Consider the following 24,137-nt stretch of genomic DNA (forward strand, 5'->3'; position numbering starts at 1 on the left):
AATCTGTAAAAATATTGTAAAACACAGACACTATGAAAGGTGGAAACTTTTGAAATAAGGGCATGGAGGTGAAGAAAATTAATTGAACAGATGGAGTGAAAAATAGAGAAATAATAGAAAATAAATGAATAATGGGTTAATCAGAACAGTTCAGAAAAGGAAAGCTAATGTCAGAGAGATATTATGGGATGATTGATTAAAATAGTGTTAGACTGATCAGTAGGAGGTGAAAAAATTACAAGTGTGAAAACTTAAAAATTATAGATCATCTAAATGGAAATGGGAGCTGTCAGGAACTTGAAAGTTTAGTTAGAAATAGAGGAGAATGGAGACATGTAGGGTAAGAAATGATGATGATACCCAGACTTTGATAGTAGGGAGAGAATTGAAATAATGACAAAAGATAGTTACCAAGAGAGACAAACTGCAAGAGACATTTACTTGATATTGGCTCCATCATATGCTGTGTATGGTCTCGTTCATGTTGTTTATATTAAAATTGTTATAATAAATTTTGCAGTTTCTTTTTTCTGTAACTACTCAATATAGGTAGGAGATCATCAGTATTGTTGCTGCATGAATTCAAAATAGTGTAGCAATAAATTATTCCATCACATGTGCATATATATATATATATATATATATATATATATATATATATATATATTTTCATCTTTTATGATTGCATAGGATTACTTTAGTCAGATCATTATTAAAGTCCACAAATATTATCACCATATCTTTGCTTCTTTTTCTGTTGTAATCCATTATTAGCTTGAGACTCATGATCTAGTGTGGACAGCTTCAGGGTCTGAAAATCCTGTTGAGGATGATTCTTGAAAGAATTTTTTTTTCTGTGTCTAGGAGTGAGATTCCCCTGTAGTTGTTAGGGTCTGCTTTGTCTGATTTTTTGTGTAGTTGGTGGATGAGGGCTGTTGTCCAGTGTTCTGGTAGTTGTTTGATCCAGATGTTGACAAGTTGTTGATGAAGGGTAATCTTTGCTGGTTTTCCTGCATGTTCCCAGACCTCTACAAATGTATGATCTTCTCCTGCCGCTTTTTAATTTTTCATCTCTCACAGTACTTTGTAGACTTTTATTATGGGAGGGGGGTGGTATTGTTATTGGGGGCCGGCATTGAAGTTTAGGAGTTCTATCTGTTCTACATAATTTAATAGTTTGTTGAAATATTTAGCTAGGTGTTCCACATTGTTTTTCTTGATATTAGCCAGATTATGGTTTTCTTCTTTCTTTAATAGGGTTGGGGGATTTGTATTTTTGGAGTTGTTTTTTGAAGGTTTGTGATAGTCTCTCGACTGCATTTTTTTGAATTCTTCTTCTATTGATATCAGTGTATCTTTATAATGATGTCTGTTTATTTTTGTTAGAATTTGGGTGGTTTATTTTCTTTATTTTACTAGATTTTGGAAGGATGTTTCTGATTTTTGGGATCTATGTAATAACCATGCTTGATGTCTCTTCTCCACTGTTTTGTCGCACTCACCGTTCCATCATTGATAACTTTTTTTTTGGTTTTATTGGGGCCAATTCTTCTGCAATTTTTTTAAGGTTGTTGACTAGGTTTTTGAGTTCATCCATGATTGTTGTTTTTTTATTGCGTTTTGGAGATTTTCATTCTAGATTAGTTGGGCAGCATCTGTTTTTCTCTTAGTTTTAGGGGCTTGGTTTTGGTGCTTCCTTTAGGGAGTGGATTTAATTTTAATTTTGACTGCTGATGTGAGCCTATGTCTATTCCTCAGAAGATTTATGTCTATTCCTCAAGACATGATCTAGTAGTCATTCTCCTGTAGTATAGTCAAGATGTTTCCAGGTTTTGAGTTTTGAGGTTTCCTCTTGAAATATGTGGATTTTTTAATTATGTGGATTTTGTGGTTTCTGCAGAGAACAATGAGTCTCTATCCGCTTTCATTTGTTCTCTTTTGGGCAGGCAGATTTTCCAGTGATGTCATGGTATTTTCATGATGATGTCATGGTAGTCTCCTATTAGTTGTTTAATGTGATCTTTGTAGATGTTATTTATGGTCTGGTCGAGTAGGTCCCGGACCTTTTCTGTTTCTTTACAGTGTTTTTTTGGCGATTTGTTTATTAGTGGGGGCGTGGACGTTTATTAAGATGTAGATTTTATTAGATGCTTTTAGAGTGATTATTGAGATTCTTGGAGAATGTGACTTGAATTATTGTATGGAGATTATTATTTTGAGGTTGACCAAAAAGCCTGTTCCAAACTGAGGGACACTTTTCATCACTCTCTTCCTGCGAACATCTTTGTACAGTCTATATCCTTGAGGTTCCATAGCATCCTGGTCAGTGATTCTTATTATCTACAGTCCCATGATGAGAATTTTGTGTTGGTCCACAAGTCTTTTATTATTTTTAGTTTCCCATTATGCAGGAGTGTAACCCATTATGTACGCTGTGTATGGAATTGTACGTGATTTTCTTTGGCTTGATTTTGGATCTCATATTCTTTTTGTTCATCTAAACAGTAATAGAGCATTCCAGTGCTTACAATTGAACTCTGGTGTTGCTTGGATCAGCTGGTGTAGTATTCCTTAAAATACCTTTCATGGTTGAATATCAAGGGTCACCTGTGGTGGGAGACCAGGTTCAAAGTTTCAACTCTAGATATGATCTAGTGAGTTGATAGTGGGGTATGACTTTATTTTTCATTTTGTGGACAAATTTCACCTGTTTGTTCAAGAAGGTGCACCTCATGGAAGCTCATTCTGACTTGTTAAAGTTGTTAATTTGATAAAAAATTGGATCCTAAACATTACGCCCACATGTATATTTGTAAGACTGATAAATTTAGTTGTAAAAGTTTGGATGATCTGATTGTTAGCCCTATATCTGTATTAAAAATATGGATGTTATATAATTAAGCGCACGCATAATATTACCATTAAAAATAAATTTACAGAAAAATTATTAAAGGTTAAATTAATTTATTAAAGGATGATTTGCAGTCATATATAGTGTGTCCTCCAAAGTATAATATTAGAAGAGGTGATCTTACAGAGTTAAAATCATACAAGCATAGGTCTTGAAAATGTTTTGAGTTACACCCGCTTAAAGAATTCCCCCCATATTTTCTCCATAGGTAATATTCAACACTAAAAATTCTTGGACACTAGTTATGCATATCTTTATTCTATTTGTTCAGAAAATTATTAAAAAAAAATTTCTAAAACTGTTCTAAAATTTTCTATTTTTTTTTAGAAAAATGAAAAATGGACATCAAAAAATTGAAGTCAAAACCACTATTTTTCGGTTTTACAACAGCTTTGTAAAAAAATTTTGTAGAGAATTTAATGCTGAGAAAATTAATGTAATAGGTATTCAATATTCCAAGTAATGTAGATATTCAATAAAGATGATTACAGCTTGCGAAATTAAACTTTATTTACAATTGCAGAAATTTCAATTAAAAGTCTAAATTATAATCACACAAAAATAAAGATTACCAACCCGTATGCTAAAATATTGTGAAAATAAAACAAAATGTCATTAGCTTCTAGAGTGCTCAAAAGTTCCACCATTAAAACCGATGCACTTGTTAATTCATTTCAAAAATTTTATGTTTCTCATCTCAAAACATTTTCATGAATCTTTACAAGAGCAGAAATATGTAATACTCAAGCGGTCAGTTCATCTCTCATATTCATTTTTAGTTTATAAAATTCACTTTTAATCCAACTATGTAAGTAATAATTATGAGTTTTTGGAAACCTTGGTAGCCAATTAACAAATCTTCCAGAAACAATCCTTCAACAAAAATGTGTTAATTTAAAATTCTGTTAATGATAAGTAGAATATACACATACTCTGTTGAATTGAATGTACATGTCTAGTCATTTTGGTAGTCAGCCATTTTCAGTACAACTTTGCCAAGTGAGATGAATTTTCCAGTTTGAGAGGCCCATTTAACTTGTTTATTGATCAATTAATTAACTTGGCTCTTTAAATCTATACTGAAAATTTTTATCCATTATAGCATATGGATTCCCTTGATCAGTGATGATAATTTGGGTTTGTGATGCTGTTGATAATGTCACCGATAAAAGTAGCTTCATGTATAGACAGTAGTCATGAAAGTATGTAATTGTAATTAATAACAACGTAATCCATTCACAAAATTGGAGTCGCGCAAATTATCTTTTGTCTGAAGGCACTGTTTTTCATATATGAAATCCATGAAAATGTAATGTTCATTCTACAGTAGTTTTTGGAATATCAAAATGTCTAGTGCATAATACTGTGTGGACAACAGTAAATCATATTTAAATTAAATTTCACTTCATAGCCAGTAATGCCAATTAATAAAATTGAGTTAAAAATTTACAGTAATGAGCTGATTTTCAAATAAAATATTATATTAAACTGCATTCTGACTTTTCTCGGTTAGCTTGAACGTTGTATGCTTTTAATTAGAATTGAATTTCTCATGTTAATATTTTTTTTAAGACTTGATTTAATCAATTTTCTCAGTTAAATTTTCTACAAAATTTTGTGGTTTTTCCTGGTGTAACACTTTATATAAAGTACATTTATTAAAATATTGCTTATAAATATGTTCTTTAGCTTATGGAGATGTTTGAAAATAATTTTTATTTTATTTGTTATATTTTCTTAGGGTTGGAGCTATGGTTTAATTTAAATTTTTTAAAACTAAACTTTTAAAACACCAAACTAAAACAAATTTTATGAAAACATTTGGTTTTCTTTGTCATTTCAAAAATTTATACATTTAAATAGTTTAATTACCAACCATAATTGAATCATAGCAAATTTTAATTTCTGTTGTTAATTATTTGTTAGTGGTTATTTAATTTTTCTCCAAATTGTCATAATTCATTGTTGTGTGTGTATTGTCAACCCAGCATGCAAGTCAAACGTTAAAATTTAAAACATTATTATTTAAAATCTTTAACATACTGTCAATATATCAATACAGTACAGTGTTATATTGACATACTGACAGTACAGTACATTACAGTATTGACATTATTGACAGTATGTTAACGATTTTAAATTAAAAAAAAAAACTTTTATTGACTAGACAAATATTTGTTCCAAAAATGTTAACGTATCATCATGTATTTTAATATGTAATTGTAAAAAAGAAAAAATTACTGAAGATGGGCTTAGGCTCAAAAGTGCTTTGAAAATGAAAAAAAATAAGGTAAGAGTGTTCTTTAATTCTGTGCTTTGTAGAGAGGTTGAATAAGTTTATATTATATAATTAGCTAAAATATATATACACACACACACACACACACACACACAAGGTCTGTAAATAAAGTAATGAAACTGATTCAGAAAAACATTTTATTTACAATCCAATTATACATGGACTCAACACCTTTGAAATAGTTCCCTTTTTTTAGCCAAGCAAGGCTTCAAACGGTTTTCCCACTCTTCATAGTAGTGTTGGAACTTAGAAACCGGAATATCCTTCAGATGGTTGGTTACATTTTTTTAATGTTTTCTACTGTTCCAAAATGTTGTCCTTTGAGGTGTTTTTTAAAGTTGGGAATAGGAAAAAGTTGCAGGAATTCAAGTCAGGTGAATAAGATGGTTGAGTAACTACAGGAATGTTTTTCTTTGCCAAAAACATATTAATTGAGAGTCCAGTGTGACAAGGTGCATTGTCATGATGCAGCATCCAGTTGTCTTTGATGGTTGATCTTATGTGGGCAACTCTTTTCCACAGTCTTTCAAGAATTTCTCGGTAAACATATTGATTTATTGATTTTCCTATAGGAAAAAACTCCTTATGGACAATGTCATTACTGTTGAAGAAACAAATTAGCATGGTTTTGATTTTTTATTTGCTCATTTGGGACATTTGTGAAGTTTGCTACTCCTTGCTCTGGTGTTTTTTTTCTGGGTCGTACTCAAATATCCATCACCAATAATAACATGTTTTCAGAAAATCAGGATCAGTTTCATTTCGCCCCTGATTTGCTCAACATTGTCGTCACTTTTGGACGTTAATGGTTTTCCAGAGCGTGGATTGTCCATAACTGATTCCCGACCATCTGAAATTCTTTAAACCACCTAAAAACTTGGACTTGTGACAGAGCATCATCTCAAACATATGTATTTTTTTGAATTTTGAAAAAGTTTCAGTAGCATTCTCATGAAGTTGAACACAAAACTTGATTGCACAACGTTGCTCGTAATCAGTATCACTCATTTTTGTAACAACAAAAACTCGTTTCACAAAAAGTTTACTTCTCACGTGGCAACAATAAACTAAAAATATTAATACCTAATATAAATCAGCTGTTCATATAACCATATGTTTACTAGTAACTTTACAGTGTTACCATTTTGGCTGCCAAAAAAAGTTAGTCTCATTACTTTATTTACAGACCTCGTATATCCTTTTTCTGTTCAAATAAGTCATGTTCTACATTATTTGCACTTTAATGAATTAAGTTAGAAAACTTACACATTCAGTTTTAGCTCTGCCATATAAGTTAACAGTGCTTTTTCTTATTCTGAATTTATTATTGATGTAACTAGATTAATAATTATAAAATATTTTTTTATAAAATATTGTACAAGTATGAAGATTTGGTTTAAAATAACTAAATCAAATGTGTTTGTATTTTTTTTTTTTTTGTAAATATCACATGAATGTAATAAGGAAATTTTTAGGACTGAACTTTGCCAGGTAATAAATTAGTCAGCAGATAAAATTTGACCAACATATATATAAATAGATTCAGTAATGATATAGACTGTTTATTTCACTTCTTCATTGTGATGCCAGTTATGTTTTAGAAGTAGCAGCTAAGTAACTCAATTAGTCTATTACTAATAATTTGTTGTTTACCAATTTTCTTTTAAATTATTTACAGAATATGGTGTAGTGGCTAGTTTGGATATAATTTTAATAATTTTAAAATCTGCAATGGAAGAAGGCATAGATCCAGAAGTTGTTTTAAAAATCTTATGGGCAATATTTGATATTTTACAAAATGATAAACTGATATCTATTTTAGATGATAAAAAATATTTTTTTGAAGTTTTGTTGACAGGTAAATATGCTTTGTTAAATTTTTATTTAATTTATTCATTGTTATAGCTTTTCAGCAGTCTCTTCCATTTTTATGGATATAATTTTTTTTTTTACGCGCAATTCCTAGTAAGCAATTTCTTATTCCTTCTACACCCAATTAGAGTCATATTTTGAATTATTTCCAAATAATTATTAATTTTTTTTTGTTTATTTAATTTTTTTATTAGTTTTAGTAACTTAGAGACAATAATAATTTATATATCCAAATTAATTTTGTAGATTTTACATCATATGGTTGCACTGTTTATTTGATTGTGCAAAGAATATCCTTACCATGATTAATTAAAATAAAAATGTATGTTTAATAGTAATGATTTTCTGCCAAATTTTGCAACAATATTGAATTTTCTTTGCGTCAACTGGTTAAACTTTTTCTGCAATAGTTTAAAATACACAAGTAGTGCAAATATTTTATGAAATAACCTGGGAATTAGGAATAAATTGTATCTGTTTAAATTTTTGCTAGTGAAGAAGTTCCAGCACCCAGCATTTTGTAAATTAAAAAAAAAAAATTAAATTATTAGGTACCACAAAAAGTTCCTACTAAAAACAACTAGAGGCAGGTCCCTTTTTTGTGTTCTTGAAGCATTTCCATACAGGACATATTATTCAAATATTCTGCGTAATTTCAGTATTTTATCATTTTTTTCTTCAAAAGTCAATCTTAATAGTTGACAATTTAAAGTTTTTTTTATAATGTAAATATCATCCGATAAAACTTAATCATCTAATTAGTCAATTTAGTCAAAAATATTAAAAAATGATTCAACTAATGTTAGTCATTGAGTTATGTATAAAAGTTTAATATAGACCTGATAGACATAGGTTTAAATATTTTTTGTTATTAGATAGTACAATTAATGAAATGCATTTATTTTTGTTCATGAAAATACTTACAACAATATTGTAGTAGCAGTTTTTAGATCTTATAAACTTTATTCACATTTGTCAAAGCAAGGTGCTAATTTGATTATAGTGAAGTAAGTTGATGTAAAAGTTAAAGAAGTAGCATCTATTAATATTTTTAATTGTAATACTAGTTATAATAATTACAAATAATCATAATTTAAACTAAAAAGTGATTATACTTTTGTTTCAGAGGTTTTGATAAAACAGTTGGTCTGGAAAGCTGGTCGTTCAGCAGAAGCTCTAAGAACAGCATCTGCTGCATGTCTCAGTCAAGGTTTATATAACATGATGAAATTTTCTTCGAATAAAATTTCAAGTGATATGCTCAATCTGTTTTTACCACATCTTCTTAGTTTAGTTGAAGACAGCGTCATTAAAACTCGTTTATATAGTTTAGAATCATTACAGATGCTAATACGTGGTGCAAAATATGGAAATATTTTGAGTGAAGAACATGTAAACACATTAATACCTGGTAAATATATTTCATCTTTGGTTAACTTTTCTATTATTAATTAATGAAATTACTCTTTCACTTATCTTTTATGGACTGCAGAATTTTCTAGAAGGGGTTGTGTATTCCAAAAGATTGCTGAATGATATTTTATTTCTGTGTAGTTTCATTATTTTGAAGGCGAACCAAACCACATTTATATAATTATTAACTTAACTCCAAAATATTTTTTAACTTGTGTAGTTCTCATATATGACAAGTATTGTTCTATTGTGATTCCAGGGATTAGTAACTAATTATAATTTTTTTCAAAATAAAAAGATTTGTATTTAGGATATTGTCAAAAGCCAGATTACACACAAACAAACAATGGTGTTCCATACAATTATGTTTTGTAATTTTATTTATTTTTATGAAGTTGTATCAGAATAAACTCAATAAATGTGTTTTATATATATATATTGGTTTCTATTTGACTGGGTTATTATAGTGTTAATTTCTTGTATTTGATAATTTTTGACATGAAAATGTTGAGTAATCTGTGGAACTTTTTTTAAAGGTTAAAGTTATTTATTGCAAGATTTGGTTGATATAATAAAAAAAATTTATTTTTTATTTTTGTATAATTATCTCACTTTCTTTTTCATCACGACTACTACTGACTTGTTTAATCTTACAAATTCTTCCTATCAGCATGCAACCTACAGGTGGGTTATTGTTTACAGTGTCTTACTTTCCTAAAAATAATAGCTCTAGGAATAATTAACAGTAAAAAAAATACAATCAACATATATATCAATTATAATTTACTCGTGTAATGTTATAAACATAAAGAAAATATGTATAATTTTTTTGAATACTTGCAGGGAATAATACAGATATTAAATAAAGTGTTTATTTAAGATGAAGCCAAAAAGCTTTCTGATGATTTTACATTCCTAAAAAATGTTTTTTTCAGTTGTATTAAAAAGATTGGATGATGTAAGTGATGTAGTACGATTAGCTTCATTAAAAATAATTAGAGTGGTTTATAAAGAACCAACTGCGGTTTGTGGTGATCATATTGTTGGACTATTACATAATACGTTACTTATACATATGGATGATACTAATGAAGAAATTCGTAACACTGTTTTGGGTCAGTCATTCGTTTTTATTGATAAATTCCTCATTGTTTTTAATATAATGTTATATTATAACAGTTATGTATTAGCAAAGTACTGTATGTTCAGAAAAAATATAGACCAAAGTATGAAGGTTTGTACTGAAAAGAAAAAAAAAATGATTAATCAATATTAATTTGATCAGCAATAAATTCTGGCTTTTTCATTTTTGTGTTTTGGTGGTAAAACTTAATTTTTCCAACCATTCTAAAATATTGTATTGAGATGAAAGCGGGACAAAAATGCCTTTGTTTTACTTTCACTTTGTTCAGCTTAAATCCTGTTAAAAACTTGCGCTACTGTTTCTTGATATTTTAATACAATTAATCATAATCTATTTGGTTTAAATGCACAATAAATTAAAAAAAATTTCACCTAATTAATTTAACTACTATAAATATTTTTCTAAAAGCACTCCAGTTGTGTATGATGCATTATGGTGATAGATGATACATTCTGTTCCTATTTTTCCTGTAAATCATTTCCTTCAATCATTTTATAACAAAAACTAATAAAAATCTCAATAAAAATTAAAGAATAATAATAATCACAAAACGGCATATTTTTTCAAATCACCATAATGCATCATACAGAACTGGAGAAAAGTGCTTTTAGAAAAATATTTATAGCAGTTAAATTAATTAGGTGAAGTTTTTTGAATTTATTGTACATTTAATACAGATTCTATTTTTTTTTCTCTTTTGTGTACGAATGGTAAACCATTTTGTTATTTTATCACATCACATCACCATAAACAGAAACAATTTCACAGATGTTTCATCATAGCAATAGTGCTTTATCAGATGAGGGCTATCACTTCACACTTGGTGGGATCAGGAATTACAGAATTTATGTTAAGACTAACATGTTCTGACTAAACAGAAAAACTGCTGAACCCACGTAGGCTTGTTCTCTTAATTTGGACTTCCCTTTAACGCAAAGTGCTAACTTTGAAATGAAAAATCTCCCTTGGGGCTAAACATGTTATCAGAAAATCTTGAATTTCACGTTCATTAAAATGTTATGTTAATATAAACATTTTTGAAGTCTGGAAATTTGACTCCGAGTTGTTTCTTATGACCCTAATTTTTCTCAACACAGAATTTTTTTCACTTCTTTTGCAAAGGTTTTTTTTTCATAAAACTTGGTGGAGAGTTTTTTCAAACTTTGACATGCAAATATTTGAACTGATGTTTAATCAGATGATAGTAAATTATGTGATAAGAGATAATTTATACATTTCTCAGATGGATGGAATGAGATTATGATGATGGTAAAAGATAGACTACTCATGCAGTCAGGAGTCTTGACAGAACCATAAGTGATGGATAAGGGATTTTTCTAAATTAATATATCCTAATTGCAAAACAAAAAAAGTAGTTATAATTATTTTCAGTTTATAGTTACAGTAAGATTAATTAAGTAATTGAGAGTATGAATAAAGTAGTGGTAGAATTTAAGTCTATATTATTTTGCTACTTTATTGCTTAATAAGCACTGCTACTTTTGCATGCTTATATTTTGTTTGAATATGAATTATTTTACATTTTTCCAGATACCTTAAAGGATGTGGGTAAAGCAAACCCAGAAGAATTGTTAAATAAAATTACAGTCGATTCATTTCGTGAAGAAGATGTTTCTAACAAACTGATTAAATACTTAAAAAGTGAAATTTCTAACAAGACAAGTTCATAATTTTATTGCAGTAAATTAAATATTAAGTATTTTTACAATTGATGATTCTGTTATATTATTTTTTTTTTAAATTATCTTATTTATGTATATTATAGTTTTTTAATTAAAGTGATTCCAATTTATGATTGCATTCAATTATTTTTTTTATCATTACGTAATAAAACTTGATACTTTGTGACTGATTAGCTTCAATGAAAAAAAAAAAAATGACTTCCTTGTACGGCTATTAAATTACATATTTTTTCAATTTTTTTTTGTTATTATTGAATTATTATTATTTATTGTAAAAATCTTTTTTCAATCACAGGTTTTAATTAATCTTATATATATTTAGAAATGAATGTTTTATGTGTTCCTATACCATTCATATCCAATTGCAATGAAACTTTGGTGAGGAGTTGTGCGCATGCCAGCGAAGGTTTCTGAATTAGTTTGAACCTGCTAGGTGGCGCTGGTGTTGAGATATTTCAAAAAATTGTATTTATGGTCCAATTTGGCTCATACTCAGAATATATATTAGTTACATAAAAAAAAAATGCAAAAATTAAACATGCTAGATGGCATTGATGTCAAGATTTTTACAAAACAAATATACAAACAGAGTTTCTTCTATATATATATATATATAAAGGCAATGTTCATATTTGCACCGACTTACATGTGGGAGAAAGAAAAAAAGGAAGAAGGGGGAAAGAGAAATGGAGAAAGGGGATAAAGTGAAAAGTTAGGTTGTGTGGATTCTGTAATGTTCAGTTTTTTTAATGTTTTATCAAACTAGCAATAGTAAAGCATTGCCAGGTTTGCAAATATATATATATATATAAAAATGAATGTTGTTTGTCCTGTATGTGTTCCTATACCATTCATCCAATTCTGATGAAACTTTGGTGAGTTATGCACATGTCCGTGAAGGTTTCTGAATTAATTTATACCAGCTAGGTGGCACTGGGGTTGAGATAATTCAGAAAATTGTATTTATGGTCAGATTTGGCTCATTGTCAGAATATATGTGTATTAGTTATATTAAAAGAAATATTTTTGCGAGAAAGGAAAGAAGAGAAGGGAAGGAAAAAGGGGGAAAGGTTAAATTTTGTAAAGTTGCGTAATGCTCTCAACATTCTATAGCTAAATCATTTTTGAGTTATGCATACATATGTACAGATGTCACTCCAAAACTAGTCAAAATGGATATCAAGAGGTACATTGAACATGCTTTTGTAAGCAAAATGTACATTCAAATTTCCAGGTTGCTTTTTACACCAGAGCTGTTCTATTGAATAAAACAGCAGCTAAGAGCATCACATAAATAAATACATCGTAAAGAATCTTAATTATTTATGGGTTTTTTAAAACAGACAATGTGCAAAATACCACATATTTTTTGCACTCGTTACTGGATTTTGATGAAATATCTCATCACAATAACAATTGCCCCTGATGATACATCTTGTTACTCACTACAACAAAAAGTGCTTCAAATAAATTTCATCTGCACATTTTAAGTGATATTTTGACAAAATATTTTGTTGCTGTGCATCTGTATAGATAGTTCTTTTGAACTATCTATGTTCAATCCAAACCACATGTGATATTGTAAATAACTGAATTTACAAAAGGCTGAATTTGTAACTGAATTTATAAGAGGCTGAAAAAATTCACATTTCACCACTGGAAACTACTAATATATTATTCTTAGCTGCACATTAGAGGCTGTGAACATTACTGGTATAATTTGGATGCCACAAAGAAAGATAGAAAAAATTTGTGTAAATCTTTATTTGTACTTTCTTTCTTGCTTTTTACAGACAATAACCCTCCTGTGTAATCTTGTTTTAAAACTACAAAAAATCAACTGTTTTTGATCTGTAATCCAGAGTAATTTATGAGAGCTTACTTCTGTGGAAAGAGCAACTTTATTAGATTTGAATTAAATGAGCATGGTTTGGTATGAACATATATCCTCTCAAAATCAATATCAAAATATAAAAAAGTTATGTAGATGCTGAAACAAATATATTGAAAAACCACAACCTTGATCATATTTTGTTGGATTTTGGGTTTTTGGACACTTTTGGTCCAGTCAATTACAATCAAAAGGGGAGGTGTAAAACTAGATGTTACAAGGCCTAAATAAAAAATTTTAACATGCTGCAGCTAATCATTTTTGAGTTGTGCGAGATTCATAGATACATTTCACCAAAACTAGTAAAAATGGATACTTCCACTGAAATCTGAAAACCAAAATTTTTATATCACTATACTTTGTAAAAGCAAGATGATAGTACTACTATTGCACTGAACATGATTGAGCGCAGCAGCACCTTGCTTGTACGTAAAATACTTTATTTCATAATATAGTTTTGTCACAATTAGCATACCATATAATTTGACAAAATGTTTTTTTATTTCCTAGTTGTGCAATCTGTAATCAAGCAGGTAAGCATAATTGACATTACATTGACCAGTATGTTCTGCAATGATTATTCAATAAGAATGTTACAGAAGAGCTGTTTGCAGCACTGATCAATGCAGTAATTATACCACCTGAAGACAAAAATATAAAGAAAATATTGATAACCAAATTGTTAATGATGAGCAGTGATCTCATTACTTTGGATATTGCTGATTCTTTTTTGAATCCATAATTCCATTAGTACTGAACAGAAAACAAAAAGTACAAACTACATTAAAAGTTCTAGACAGTAGTGAAACCAGTGAACTAATATGGTGGTTAACAGTTATTGAAACATTCAATTTAATTTTTGATGTGTTCCTGGACATTATTACTTTTTTATCTCTTACGCTAAGGAACCATAGCTTTTAATTTGTCCAGACTTAAAAGATTTCTTGGAATTCTTCTGATAGGCTGTCTGTTACTTCCCCAAATAAAATGTACTGAGTTAAGATGCCAATAAGCTTAGGTATACTACCCCCTTTTGTACAAGCCAACATCAATATACAGTTGATGAAATTAAAAACTGAATTTATTTGACAACCCAAAAAACTCAATTTTAAAAACAATTTTAAAAACTCCAATATTATAATGAATTTTATGTCAAATTTAGCCAATTGATGTTATTCCTACAGGATTGAGCCATATTAAGAAAAAATTGTATAACGAAGGACAGATATAAGTAGTAGTGATTTGTTGGAAGTAATTAAAAATCATATTTTCTCTGATAATTTATTTAATTTTTACAACTAAGTAAACTGATGAAAAAGAATTTAATAGTAACTGGAAGACACACTTAGAGAAAACTTTTCTGAAGGTATTTTTCACAGACTTTTTCAAGGTAACAGAGGAGTAGATTACAGGATCTGAGCAAGAGGTAAAAAGTTGTGGTGGATGTTATCTGTAAGTAGCATTGATACTGCTGTTTTTATATTTTATCAACAGAAATTAAAATTAGCCAAATACACAAAATTAACACAGACAAATGAAACTAGTCAAACTGTTATTTATCAGAAATGCTTAAGTGTTTTTACATGTCGACTGTTATTTCACATTTTACAAAAGTAAAATGTAAAAAAAAATTACATTACAGACAACAGTATTGAACTGAAGATTATTAATATGTATTATAATTAATGTTTCATGTAATTATCAGTCATATGTTTACAGTTTACAATTTACTTTTCCAAACATTGCGTTAATGCAACACCACAACTCACAGGACTGCCAATGTTGCGTGAATGCAATAGATCATAATTCAACTACAAATACTAAGTTTCCCTTTCATGTCTGGATAGTAAAGATGTAGATGAATTGAAAAAAATCATGAAAAATTTGGAAATTTTAATATAGCATATATTTTATACATAAAAACATTTCTACAGTATGCAAACACCAGAATCTGACATCTTAAACTTTAATATAATAAAAATAGACCAAAAAGCTGAGTATTATAAAAAAGTTAATTTGCTCCAGAGAGTTAGCAAATTGGAAAACAAAAAAACTATTTTATAAATATAGATTATATGCTTATAAAATGCCCTGGTATTTTGCTTTTCTGTAATAAATTTATGTTCCATAAAATTAAAATTGTCATTTAACTTATTTAAAATTTAGAATCTGAACACTAAGTAATGTAAATTTAGAATCTGAACACTAAGTAATGTAAATTTAGAATCTGAACACCAAGTTATGTAAATTAGCTTTGTGGTCAAATTTTTGTTCTTGAATATATCAATATAAAAATAGTAATATATATATGTTACAAGAATCAACCTGTTTATTTTTGTAGATTTTTACCAATTTACAGTTTTATTTTTACTAACTTTACAGCTTTTATTTTACCAAATTCTTCCAAAAAAATGTAATAATGTAATGGCAATGACACTAATATTTTAATTGTTCTCAGAGGGTTATAAAATATCACAGTTAATTCATTGTTTCCTCACAAATCTTTTCACATTTTCTTTAAATGAAACTTTTTTTGCATTAGTTTCATAACTTTACCAGAAAAGAATTATCTGATCTTAAGATCTGATTATCAAGATCATCCAGTTACCAGTCCACGATAAATTTTTTTTTTAATTTAAAAATTACAAATTAAAAAAAATTGAAAAGGAATTCTTTCAATTGGCAAATTCTGTTATTACTGTATTTAATATGATTAATAATCAATAAAATACAGTGGATATTAATATAAAAATATTTTAAAAGTTCAAAAAATGTTTTTAAAACATGAAATATTTTCAAATCATTTTTCCTATTTTTAAAGTGTTAAATTTATTATTACAAATTACAATAATGTTATTGTTGAATGTATGTTACAATAGAAGTGTTACTGGCTGCAATGAACATGTGTTAAAAAAATTTAACATATCCAATCTCTGTGGTGCCTGTTTGTGTGAGTATACGAGGAGTATGTGTATATTGTGCGTGTGTGTGTGTGTGTGTGTGTATATAAGCGAATGAATTTTTTTTTGTTTTGAGTGGTTTCAAGGTGAATCCTCTTTCTTCTTTGATACGACTGCTAGATAACAAAATGCACCGCATTTTGGTATTGGTTGAGCTGCCAAAAATGCTCCACCGTCTGGCGACTGTCTCATCAACATTGGACGTTCTCCGCTTGCTCCATCTACATCATCACCCCAGCAACCTTTTCTTGCCTCCATCTCTAGTGCCTCTGCAGTCGCCTCGGCGCCTCCTGGCTATCAAAGAATAATACAAATAATGTCTTAAGTGTGTTTTTCCGCTAACCTATTAGTATTACTCAAGATAATTGACAATTAACAGTTAATTAACAAGATAATTGTTATATTAATAAAAGTAAATGTTACAGTTTGTTCAAGTTACAATTTCATAAATATCATTTCAGATTAATTTCTCTTTAATACTGGACAAATGTTAAAAACTGAATTTTTACAAAACCATTTTAGGCAAGCAACAAGAAGGATTTTATCTTGTAAGGACATTGTTTTCTTCATAAAGTATTCCTTTGTAGATGGCTCGCATCTGCATCTGCATCATGCGCATAGCACAAACTAGTGAATAAGCACACTAACTTTGCATGTGTAACATCTGCTTTAGTAACACTTGAACTTATAAAATTGTTAAAGACAAATATGATGGGAAAGCTGCCTTCAATTGTTGTGGGAAAGCTGCTCTATTTATTTAATAGGAAACCAGGATGAAAGTGGAGACAAAGTTTGGAAGAAAATGCACATTCCATGTTCATGAAAATAGAATTATTAAAATACATAATGATCCTTATTTGTTATAATATTCTGGAAGTTTTCAGATATCCAAGTTGAATGTGAGCCTGTAGTCCATTGTTTTATTATTTACATCCATTGTTCATGTAGTTTTTTGTTACATTCTTGAATTTTAGGCCAAGATTTATTAATTAGAAATAAAAATGTGACCAAGACAGTAATCAAGGAGCTGATAAATTTTGAACCATCTTCCAAAATACATTCCTCACTGCAGAGTAAATATCAGTACTTTTGCATAGCATTTTATTTGAATTTCATATCAAATGATATGAATTTAATTTCACTACGTTTCAGAAATTTAGTTTTCTATCAATTTCTTAAATTTACAAAATGTGCCAACTATACAGTACTTGAGCTGTTATTCTGTATTCTTTTTATTGTCAAACCTGAATTCAGCACTTATGTCTAAACAATCGCTGAAGCAACGTATTGCTGATGTTTATTTTAAAGGATGTTCGTCAAACACTTCCTTTAGGCCACTTCTCATTTGTGGACACACAGTCACCAGACTTCCCTTCTGTTGACAGAATACACTACCAGTCACTAACTTCAAACCCTGCCTGCCTTGATTGCCATTTCTGTATTAGCAAAAATACTTCACAATGAAAACTTCTTCCTCAGTTGTAAGGCCCATTTTCAACTCCAACCTTACAGGAAAACATTCTTTGTACTACTAACAATGCTGATTCAACAATACACCGGATGAATGGACATGCGCATGAAACCTATGCGAAATCCAATAACACGTTTTTTGAGTATAATATCTTTGCAGGAATCTTTAATATGAGTGATGCTTTTAATTTTTTTATACCAATATTAAGTCGTGGTGTATTAGATACTTTTTTTTGGAAATTCTCTGTCTTTTTTTAAACTAATTTTTACAGATGAAGTTGCTTTTCACCTTAATATATGTCTTAATAGATGCAATTCACAAATATTGGGATTTGGTAACAATTTTTAGAAAGCACATGATGGGATTTGGAAACAATTTTTAGAAAACACATGAAACCAAGTTAATGTTTGGTGTGGTTTGATGAAAAATCAAATGTTTGAGCCTTTTTCTTTTCTAAAAAATGTTTAATGACTATTGCTTTCCTCAACTGAATTAAAATTGAAAAAGTACTTTTTCAAAAACTGAATAATTTTTCCAAAAAATTAGTTCTTCAAAATTTTTGGATGAAAAGCCAGATTTTTTATGCCAAGAAGGCCCTAATATTGTGTCTTCCAAGAAATCCAGACCTTACCCTTGTGCGGCACAAAAACATTGCTAGTAAAAATTATGTGAACTGAAATAATTAAGGAAGAAATTAACCATAATATCATGTATGGGTAGAAAAAGAATGTCAATTGAACATTTATCAAGAGACAAAGAGCATGCGCAAATTGAAGTTATTTTGTATGAAACCATTTCATATGGGAATGATGATAGAACAATAGTTTTTTTTTCTCTAATTCATGCCTTAAGCTCTGCACCATTCTTTTACAGTAGCCATATATACGCTTTGTAAATGCAGTAGTAATTTTCTAATTTGATGAAAGTGAGGGGCCTTGAGTAGCAGATTTATCTCAGAGCATTTCTCAAATTTTGTAGCTGCTGTATCACATGCTTTCAAGCAGTGCTGTGAAGTGCACCAATATAAGAAAATAAAGTGTATAATTGGCACCTGCTTTTAAAACAAAAAGTTCTATCAACTGTGATACAGATTGTATCACAGTTGATAGAAAGAGTATATTTTCAGAAATACCAAAAATAACTACAACTTCTTGCCAAATACCATCTTACTGACAATGAGAAAAACTTGGAAGGAAATTTAGTGAAAAATGTATTAGTTTTGTAAAATAAATGCCACGAGAGGTAAGGATTTCAGCTCCCATGCTTCAAAGTGGAATCCTTTAATAAAACTTACAAATGATACAAATAATCTAAAGTATAGTAAACAAAGATAACAGTCTTTGTTTAACAAGCACTTATGAAGCAAATTAAGTAAAGTAACACGTATAGGGTTGTAATGGGATCCCATACAAAAATTAAAATTGCATATAAACTTAAAAAAATAAACGAATGAATTGCCAATATATGGAAGGAGCTAATAATATGTAACAATTCCATGGCAGTTAGCCAAGCAAGATATTAGGAGTATCACTAGAGTATATACAAATACAGCACACAAAAGGATCACTACCAATAATTAAGAGTAATATACACTTCAGGGAGAGGACTATCCAAAGGAAAATAAATTCTTTAAAGGTGACATCTTACAAATTTATTTTCTACTAAAAAGTGAGTTTAGTAAATTGTCAAATTTTGTCTCACCAACAACTGAGCCATAGCAGGCAAAGGACCAGCTGGAGGATCTTCAGTAAATGGAGGTCTCAGTTCTCCAGTCTGAACATTTAATGTTAAATAGTACATAAAATCATTTCTTAATTTTCGTTCATCTAGTGTTCGGTTACAAGTTGTCAGTTTCCTGGTCCATCTGAGTACCCGTTGACGATCTGAAAGTGAAAAATAGTAAATAGTAGAAGTGTTAAATTTAAATTGAGTTTTCTACTTTGATAATTATTATAAAACTAATCCTGAACTTAGTTCACAAGTTCAATAAAAAGCTTGGATGATCTTCAGAACATTCATCCAAGTGTAAAATTGTTCCTCTTTGGATAGTTTTTGCTTTTCTTTCTATATTTATTTCTTACACAATGATTGTTCTTGTGTTTTATCAGTTATGCCATTTTTTTGTCGTGTATGCTTTCACCCTATTTTTAACTCTTCACTACTAAGGACCTTTCTTATAAAGCTTATTAAATCTGAAAAGTAGAAGTTGGGATCATGCCAAGGTTGCAGTGTGATGCTTTTTATTATCAAGATTTGGAAAATATTTTTTACATTAATACTGTATTTAGGTGTAAATACAGTATTGTTCTATCCTATTGTCAGTGATTAAACAATTATTTAAAGAATTTAAATTTGTTCAACATCACAAAATTTTTTCTAGCTGAAGATCACTTGAGTGATCAGCTCTTTCAATGGAATTACCTATATTTGTTGTTAATGGAGCCTATCTAGTAAGAAAACACCCTTAAATACTATATTTTAATGCATAATACATTCAATCTTGCATTTCTTTAACATGCTGTTTTTGTATAGTTCATAGTGTGGAGTATAAATATACATAAAAGCTTCCTCAGCAGCTACATTGCCTCAAATTCCATTGTGGCCAGCAAAAGCTTACAGTAGAAACACACTGCAGAAAAACAGCTAATTTTTACAAATATTTTGTAAATAAGTTTATAAAAGCAAATAATTCTTGTAAATATGTGATATTTATAGTATAATAACCTTTATGTAGAGAAATACATTTTTTCTGATTAAGTAATCAGGAAATTTTTCTTCATACTATGTACAAGAAAAAATTGATTTTAGAAATTGGAATTTCAGTTTATTTTCAGAGCTTTTAACTGTAGATGGATTATAAGCATTAGACCTTGTAAAGTGAACTTGGCAGGAAATTAGAATTTTGTGCTTAAGCCACCAGTGAAATAGTTCAAAACATTGTCTTACTTACCAGGGATTGACGCCAAGTTCTTTAGAATAATCTTTGTTAAGAACATATTGTAGATGCAGTCATAATCCAGATCTTCAATGGATTCCCCCATGACTTAAGGTGTTAGAAGTCTCACCACGCCTGAAATAATTACGTACTATTAAAACTACTGTGGTGAGAAAGAGAGCTATTCTGTTATAAAAAAAAAATTAAAATAAAAAATTAAAATACTATAAACTAGTATTTACTAGTACATACATAAGACTGCATTCAAAACTATGAAATATATTTTCAGTAGTATTTGTACTACTGACTTTTTGTACTAAGTCTTCAAATGCATGGTAAACATTAGGTAAAAAGATAAAAATTTAAGTTTATGTTAAAAATTCCATTCACTATGCTATTATTTAGTATTAGCTTTTTAAAAAAAATGTTTTATATTAAGAATAAAAATTTTAGTGTAAATAAATTTCATTTTTTACAAATTCAGTTTTTAGATAAGATTAAATTGAAGATTCGAATACATAATACTGCATAATTGATATAACTTTGGATTTAATATTAAAGATATAGATATAACATAGAATGAAACTGAAAACATCAAAACCGTCCAGTATTTTTTTTTAGTGACAACTGAAATTTTGTTCTATTTTTATTTTATTTAAAATTTTAGCTAAAAGCGTTAGAAGCTTTTCATTTGTAAACAAAAAAAATATAAGAGATTAAACCTTCTGAAATTGCTTACTAGGAGAGCTCATTAAGTAATCATATTTGCATCAAGACAGATTTTCTTTTCCCTTTATTGATAATTTAATGATTGCCATTTTTTTGTTTATGAACTAAAAATTATGATATTTTATCTATTGATTTGTTTTTGAAAGATAAGTAATAACTGTTTATATTATTAATAATACTTTTAACAGAAGATAATAATAATTATAATAAAAAAAGATTAATAAACAATACCAGAATTTAAATATGCCAATCAATCAAAGAAGAAATTGACTAAAAATTTGTTTTAAAAATTACACATAAATTTCTCGTTGCACTTGCATTCCTAAAAACAAAAGAATAATCGAGTAACATTGTTAATTTTAATGTAGGTGATGAATTATCAAGTTGTTTTTCATTCTTGAAATCATCTGTTAAAAAAGTATGAGACAGTATTAACATTTTTGTTAGATTTTTTATTTACTAATTTTTTTATTTTTTTATTTATTATTTATTTAAAAAATCAGTTTGTTTTATTGGTGTGTAACATATATTTATTTTACAATTATATAAAATTAAGTTAGTTTTTTTTAGTTATTATGTTAAGTATTAAAAAAATATTTCCATACAGTAGTGCTCTCTTTGTTGGGTATTAATAATAAGTATTTCAAACTCATATAAACCAATTGGTGAAATAAAATAATTACAAAAAAAAAAATTGTGATTTTTTTCTCTACGTAATTAGTTTGTAATTTCTTTTAAACCTTCTTTTTGTACATTTTTACAAATTTAATTTTTTTAAATTATTCCATATTCTTTCATGCCTAAATGTTTATTCAAATTTGTTTATTGCAAATAGTTAGAAAGTAATTTTTTTTCTGTTTATAAATAAATATTGTGAAATTAATAGTAATCATTTCAAAGGATTATTGCAAGTACTGCAGTATATGCAGTGTTTCTAAAATGGTGGTTGGCTATACTTTTCGGATTCTACTTGTAAAACTAAAGAAAAAATATCCTTAGGAAAAATGGCAATTTCTCCTTCGTTCTCCCCCTGTCTGCCATTTTTATATAAAAATTTGTATTCCAAGTTTGGATAGACAAATCACATTAATATTTGGTAATCATCTCAGTAATAAAGTTTTACACTTAACAAAAAAAGAGAACTTAAATACCTTTGCAAATTACAAAATGGTGGCCATGTTTATTTTTTAATCTGTTATATTTCCATAAATATAAGTTTTATAAAAATGTATGTTTTGCTAAAATATTAAGCCTTTTATTTTGAACAAAATGACATTTTATTTTTTTAAATTGGTTAACAAATAGCCAAAATGTGGCAGAAAATTGATGTAATTTTGTGTCTGTTTTCATGTCCTCCACTTTACATTCAATTCAGTTAAATATTTATTGTTAATTCCAATATTGTAAATCAATGTCAAATTAAGTAATAATTTTCTCACAATAATAGACCTAATAATTAAAAAAATAAAACAACTACTTGTGATAATCTTACGTTAATTGTTGTACAACATTAGGTATACTTTTTTAAAAATAAACTGTTAGCAATTGTTAAAAGTTATAATTGATTTTGAAAGTGTCCACCATTAGAGATTACACAAGTCTCCACTCTTTTTCTGAGAAATTGTCTTAACCGTTCAAAACGTCTGGGAGTATTTCTGATTTCTTGAAATCCATTTTGGATCATTTGTTGAAAATCCTCAATGTTCAGTATTGGAGTTGAATAAACAATATGTTTCAAATGGCCTCACATGTAGAAATCAAGAGAGTTTAAGTCAAGTGATCACCCCCTGGGCAGTCCAGCACACTGGCCTTCCACAGCTTATCCATTTTTTCATGGAAAATTTCATGCAGCAAATCTGATACCAACTGACTGAAATGTGCTGAATCTCCATCGTGGTGAAACCATATATTTCCTCTTAATTGTAGAGGTTCAAAAAAATGTGGAAGATTTTTGGCAAATGAGCAAGATAGTTTTTTTTCCATTTAATTGATTTGGTAGAATGACAAAACCCAAAAGATAATCATTGAAAATATCTGCCTGTATGTTCAGGAAAAATCTTTGTTGATAGCTACTTTGGAAGGTAACATGGGGATTCTCGTTGCTCCAGATATGCTGGTTGTGATAGTTTTGAACACCATTCCTGTTGAAAGAAGCTTCATTTTTATATTGTTAACATGATCAGCAGTAATAGTTACTGTGTAAAATTATTCAAACATGAAAAATTAATATCAATTGTTTTATTATTAAAATTTTATTGTGAGAAAATTACTACTTAATTTGATACTAATTTACAATATTAGAATTAACAATAAATAAAAACAATATTTAATCGAATAGAACGTAAAGTGGAGGACATAAAAACAGACACAAAATTACATCAATTTTCTGCTGTTTGTTAACTCAACTATTTGTTAACCAGATTAAAAAAATAAAATGTCATTTTGTTCAAAATAAAAGGCTTAATATTTTAGCAAAACATACATATTGATAAAGCTTATATTTATGGAGATATAATGAATTGAAAAATAAATAGGGCCACCATTTTGTAATTTGCAAAGGTATTTAAGTCCTGATTTTTTTTCTAAGTGTAAAACTTTATTACCGAGATGCTTACCAAATATTAATGTGATTTGTCTATCCAAACTTGGGATATAAACTTTTATATAAAAATGGCAGACAGGGGGAGAACGAAGGAGAAATTGCCATTTCTCCTACAGATGTTTTTTGTTTAGTTTTACAAGTAGAATCCGAAAAAGTATAGCCAGCCCACCATTTCAGAAACACCCCCCCCCCCCTCTCTCTCACTGT

At 28.6% G+C, this 24,137-nt stretch overlaps 2 protein-coding genes across 5 annotated transcripts in view; one reads left to right on the top strand and one right to left on the bottom strand.

The window, feature by feature from the left end:
• Positions 1-11,452, top strand: part of Dnaaf5 (Dynein axonemal assembly factor 5) — a 32,526-nt gene extending 21,074 nt beyond the window's left edge. For 2 of the 3 annotated variants that reach the window (XM_075375163.1, XM_075375164.1), the window contains 4 exons: positions 6,889-7,068; positions 8,209-8,493; positions 9,431-9,610; positions 11,191-11,452. In XM_075375163.1, coding sequence (XP_075231278.1) covers positions 6,889-7,068; positions 8,209-8,493; positions 9,431-9,610; positions 11,191-11,330 — 785 coding nt within the window. In that variant the 3' untranslated portion in view covers positions 11,331-11,452. The remainder of the gene's footprint in view (positions 1-6,888; positions 7,069-8,208; positions 8,494-9,430; positions 9,611-11,190) is intronic. The other variant, XM_075375165.1, reaches the window with a different exon arrangement.
• A 3,119-nt stretch (positions 11,453-14,571) lies between these two features.
• LOC142329988 (uncharacterized) overlaps positions 14,572-24,137 on the bottom strand; it is a 38,747-nt gene continuing 29,181 nt past the window's right edge. For both annotated transcript variants that reach the window (XM_075374982.1, XM_075374984.1), the window contains exons 2-4: positions 20,615-20,734; positions 19,366-19,547; positions 14,572-16,487 (exon numbers count right to left, since the gene is read on the bottom strand). In XM_075374982.1, the coding sequence (XP_075231097.1) occupies positions 16,275-16,487; positions 19,366-19,547; positions 20,615-20,705 (486 nt within the window). In that variant the 5' untranslated portion in view covers positions 20,706-20,734 and the 3' untranslated portion in view covers positions 14,572-16,274. The remainder of the gene's footprint in view (positions 16,488-19,365; positions 19,548-20,614; positions 20,735-24,137) is intronic.

The sequence above is a fragment of the Lycorma delicatula genome, chromosome 9 (assembly GCF_047948215.1).
Source record: "Lycorma delicatula isolate Av1 chromosome 9, ASM4794821v1, whole genome shotgun sequence".
Lineage (NCBI taxonomy): Eukaryota > Metazoa > Arthropoda > Insecta > Hemiptera > Fulgoridae > Lycorma > Lycorma delicatula.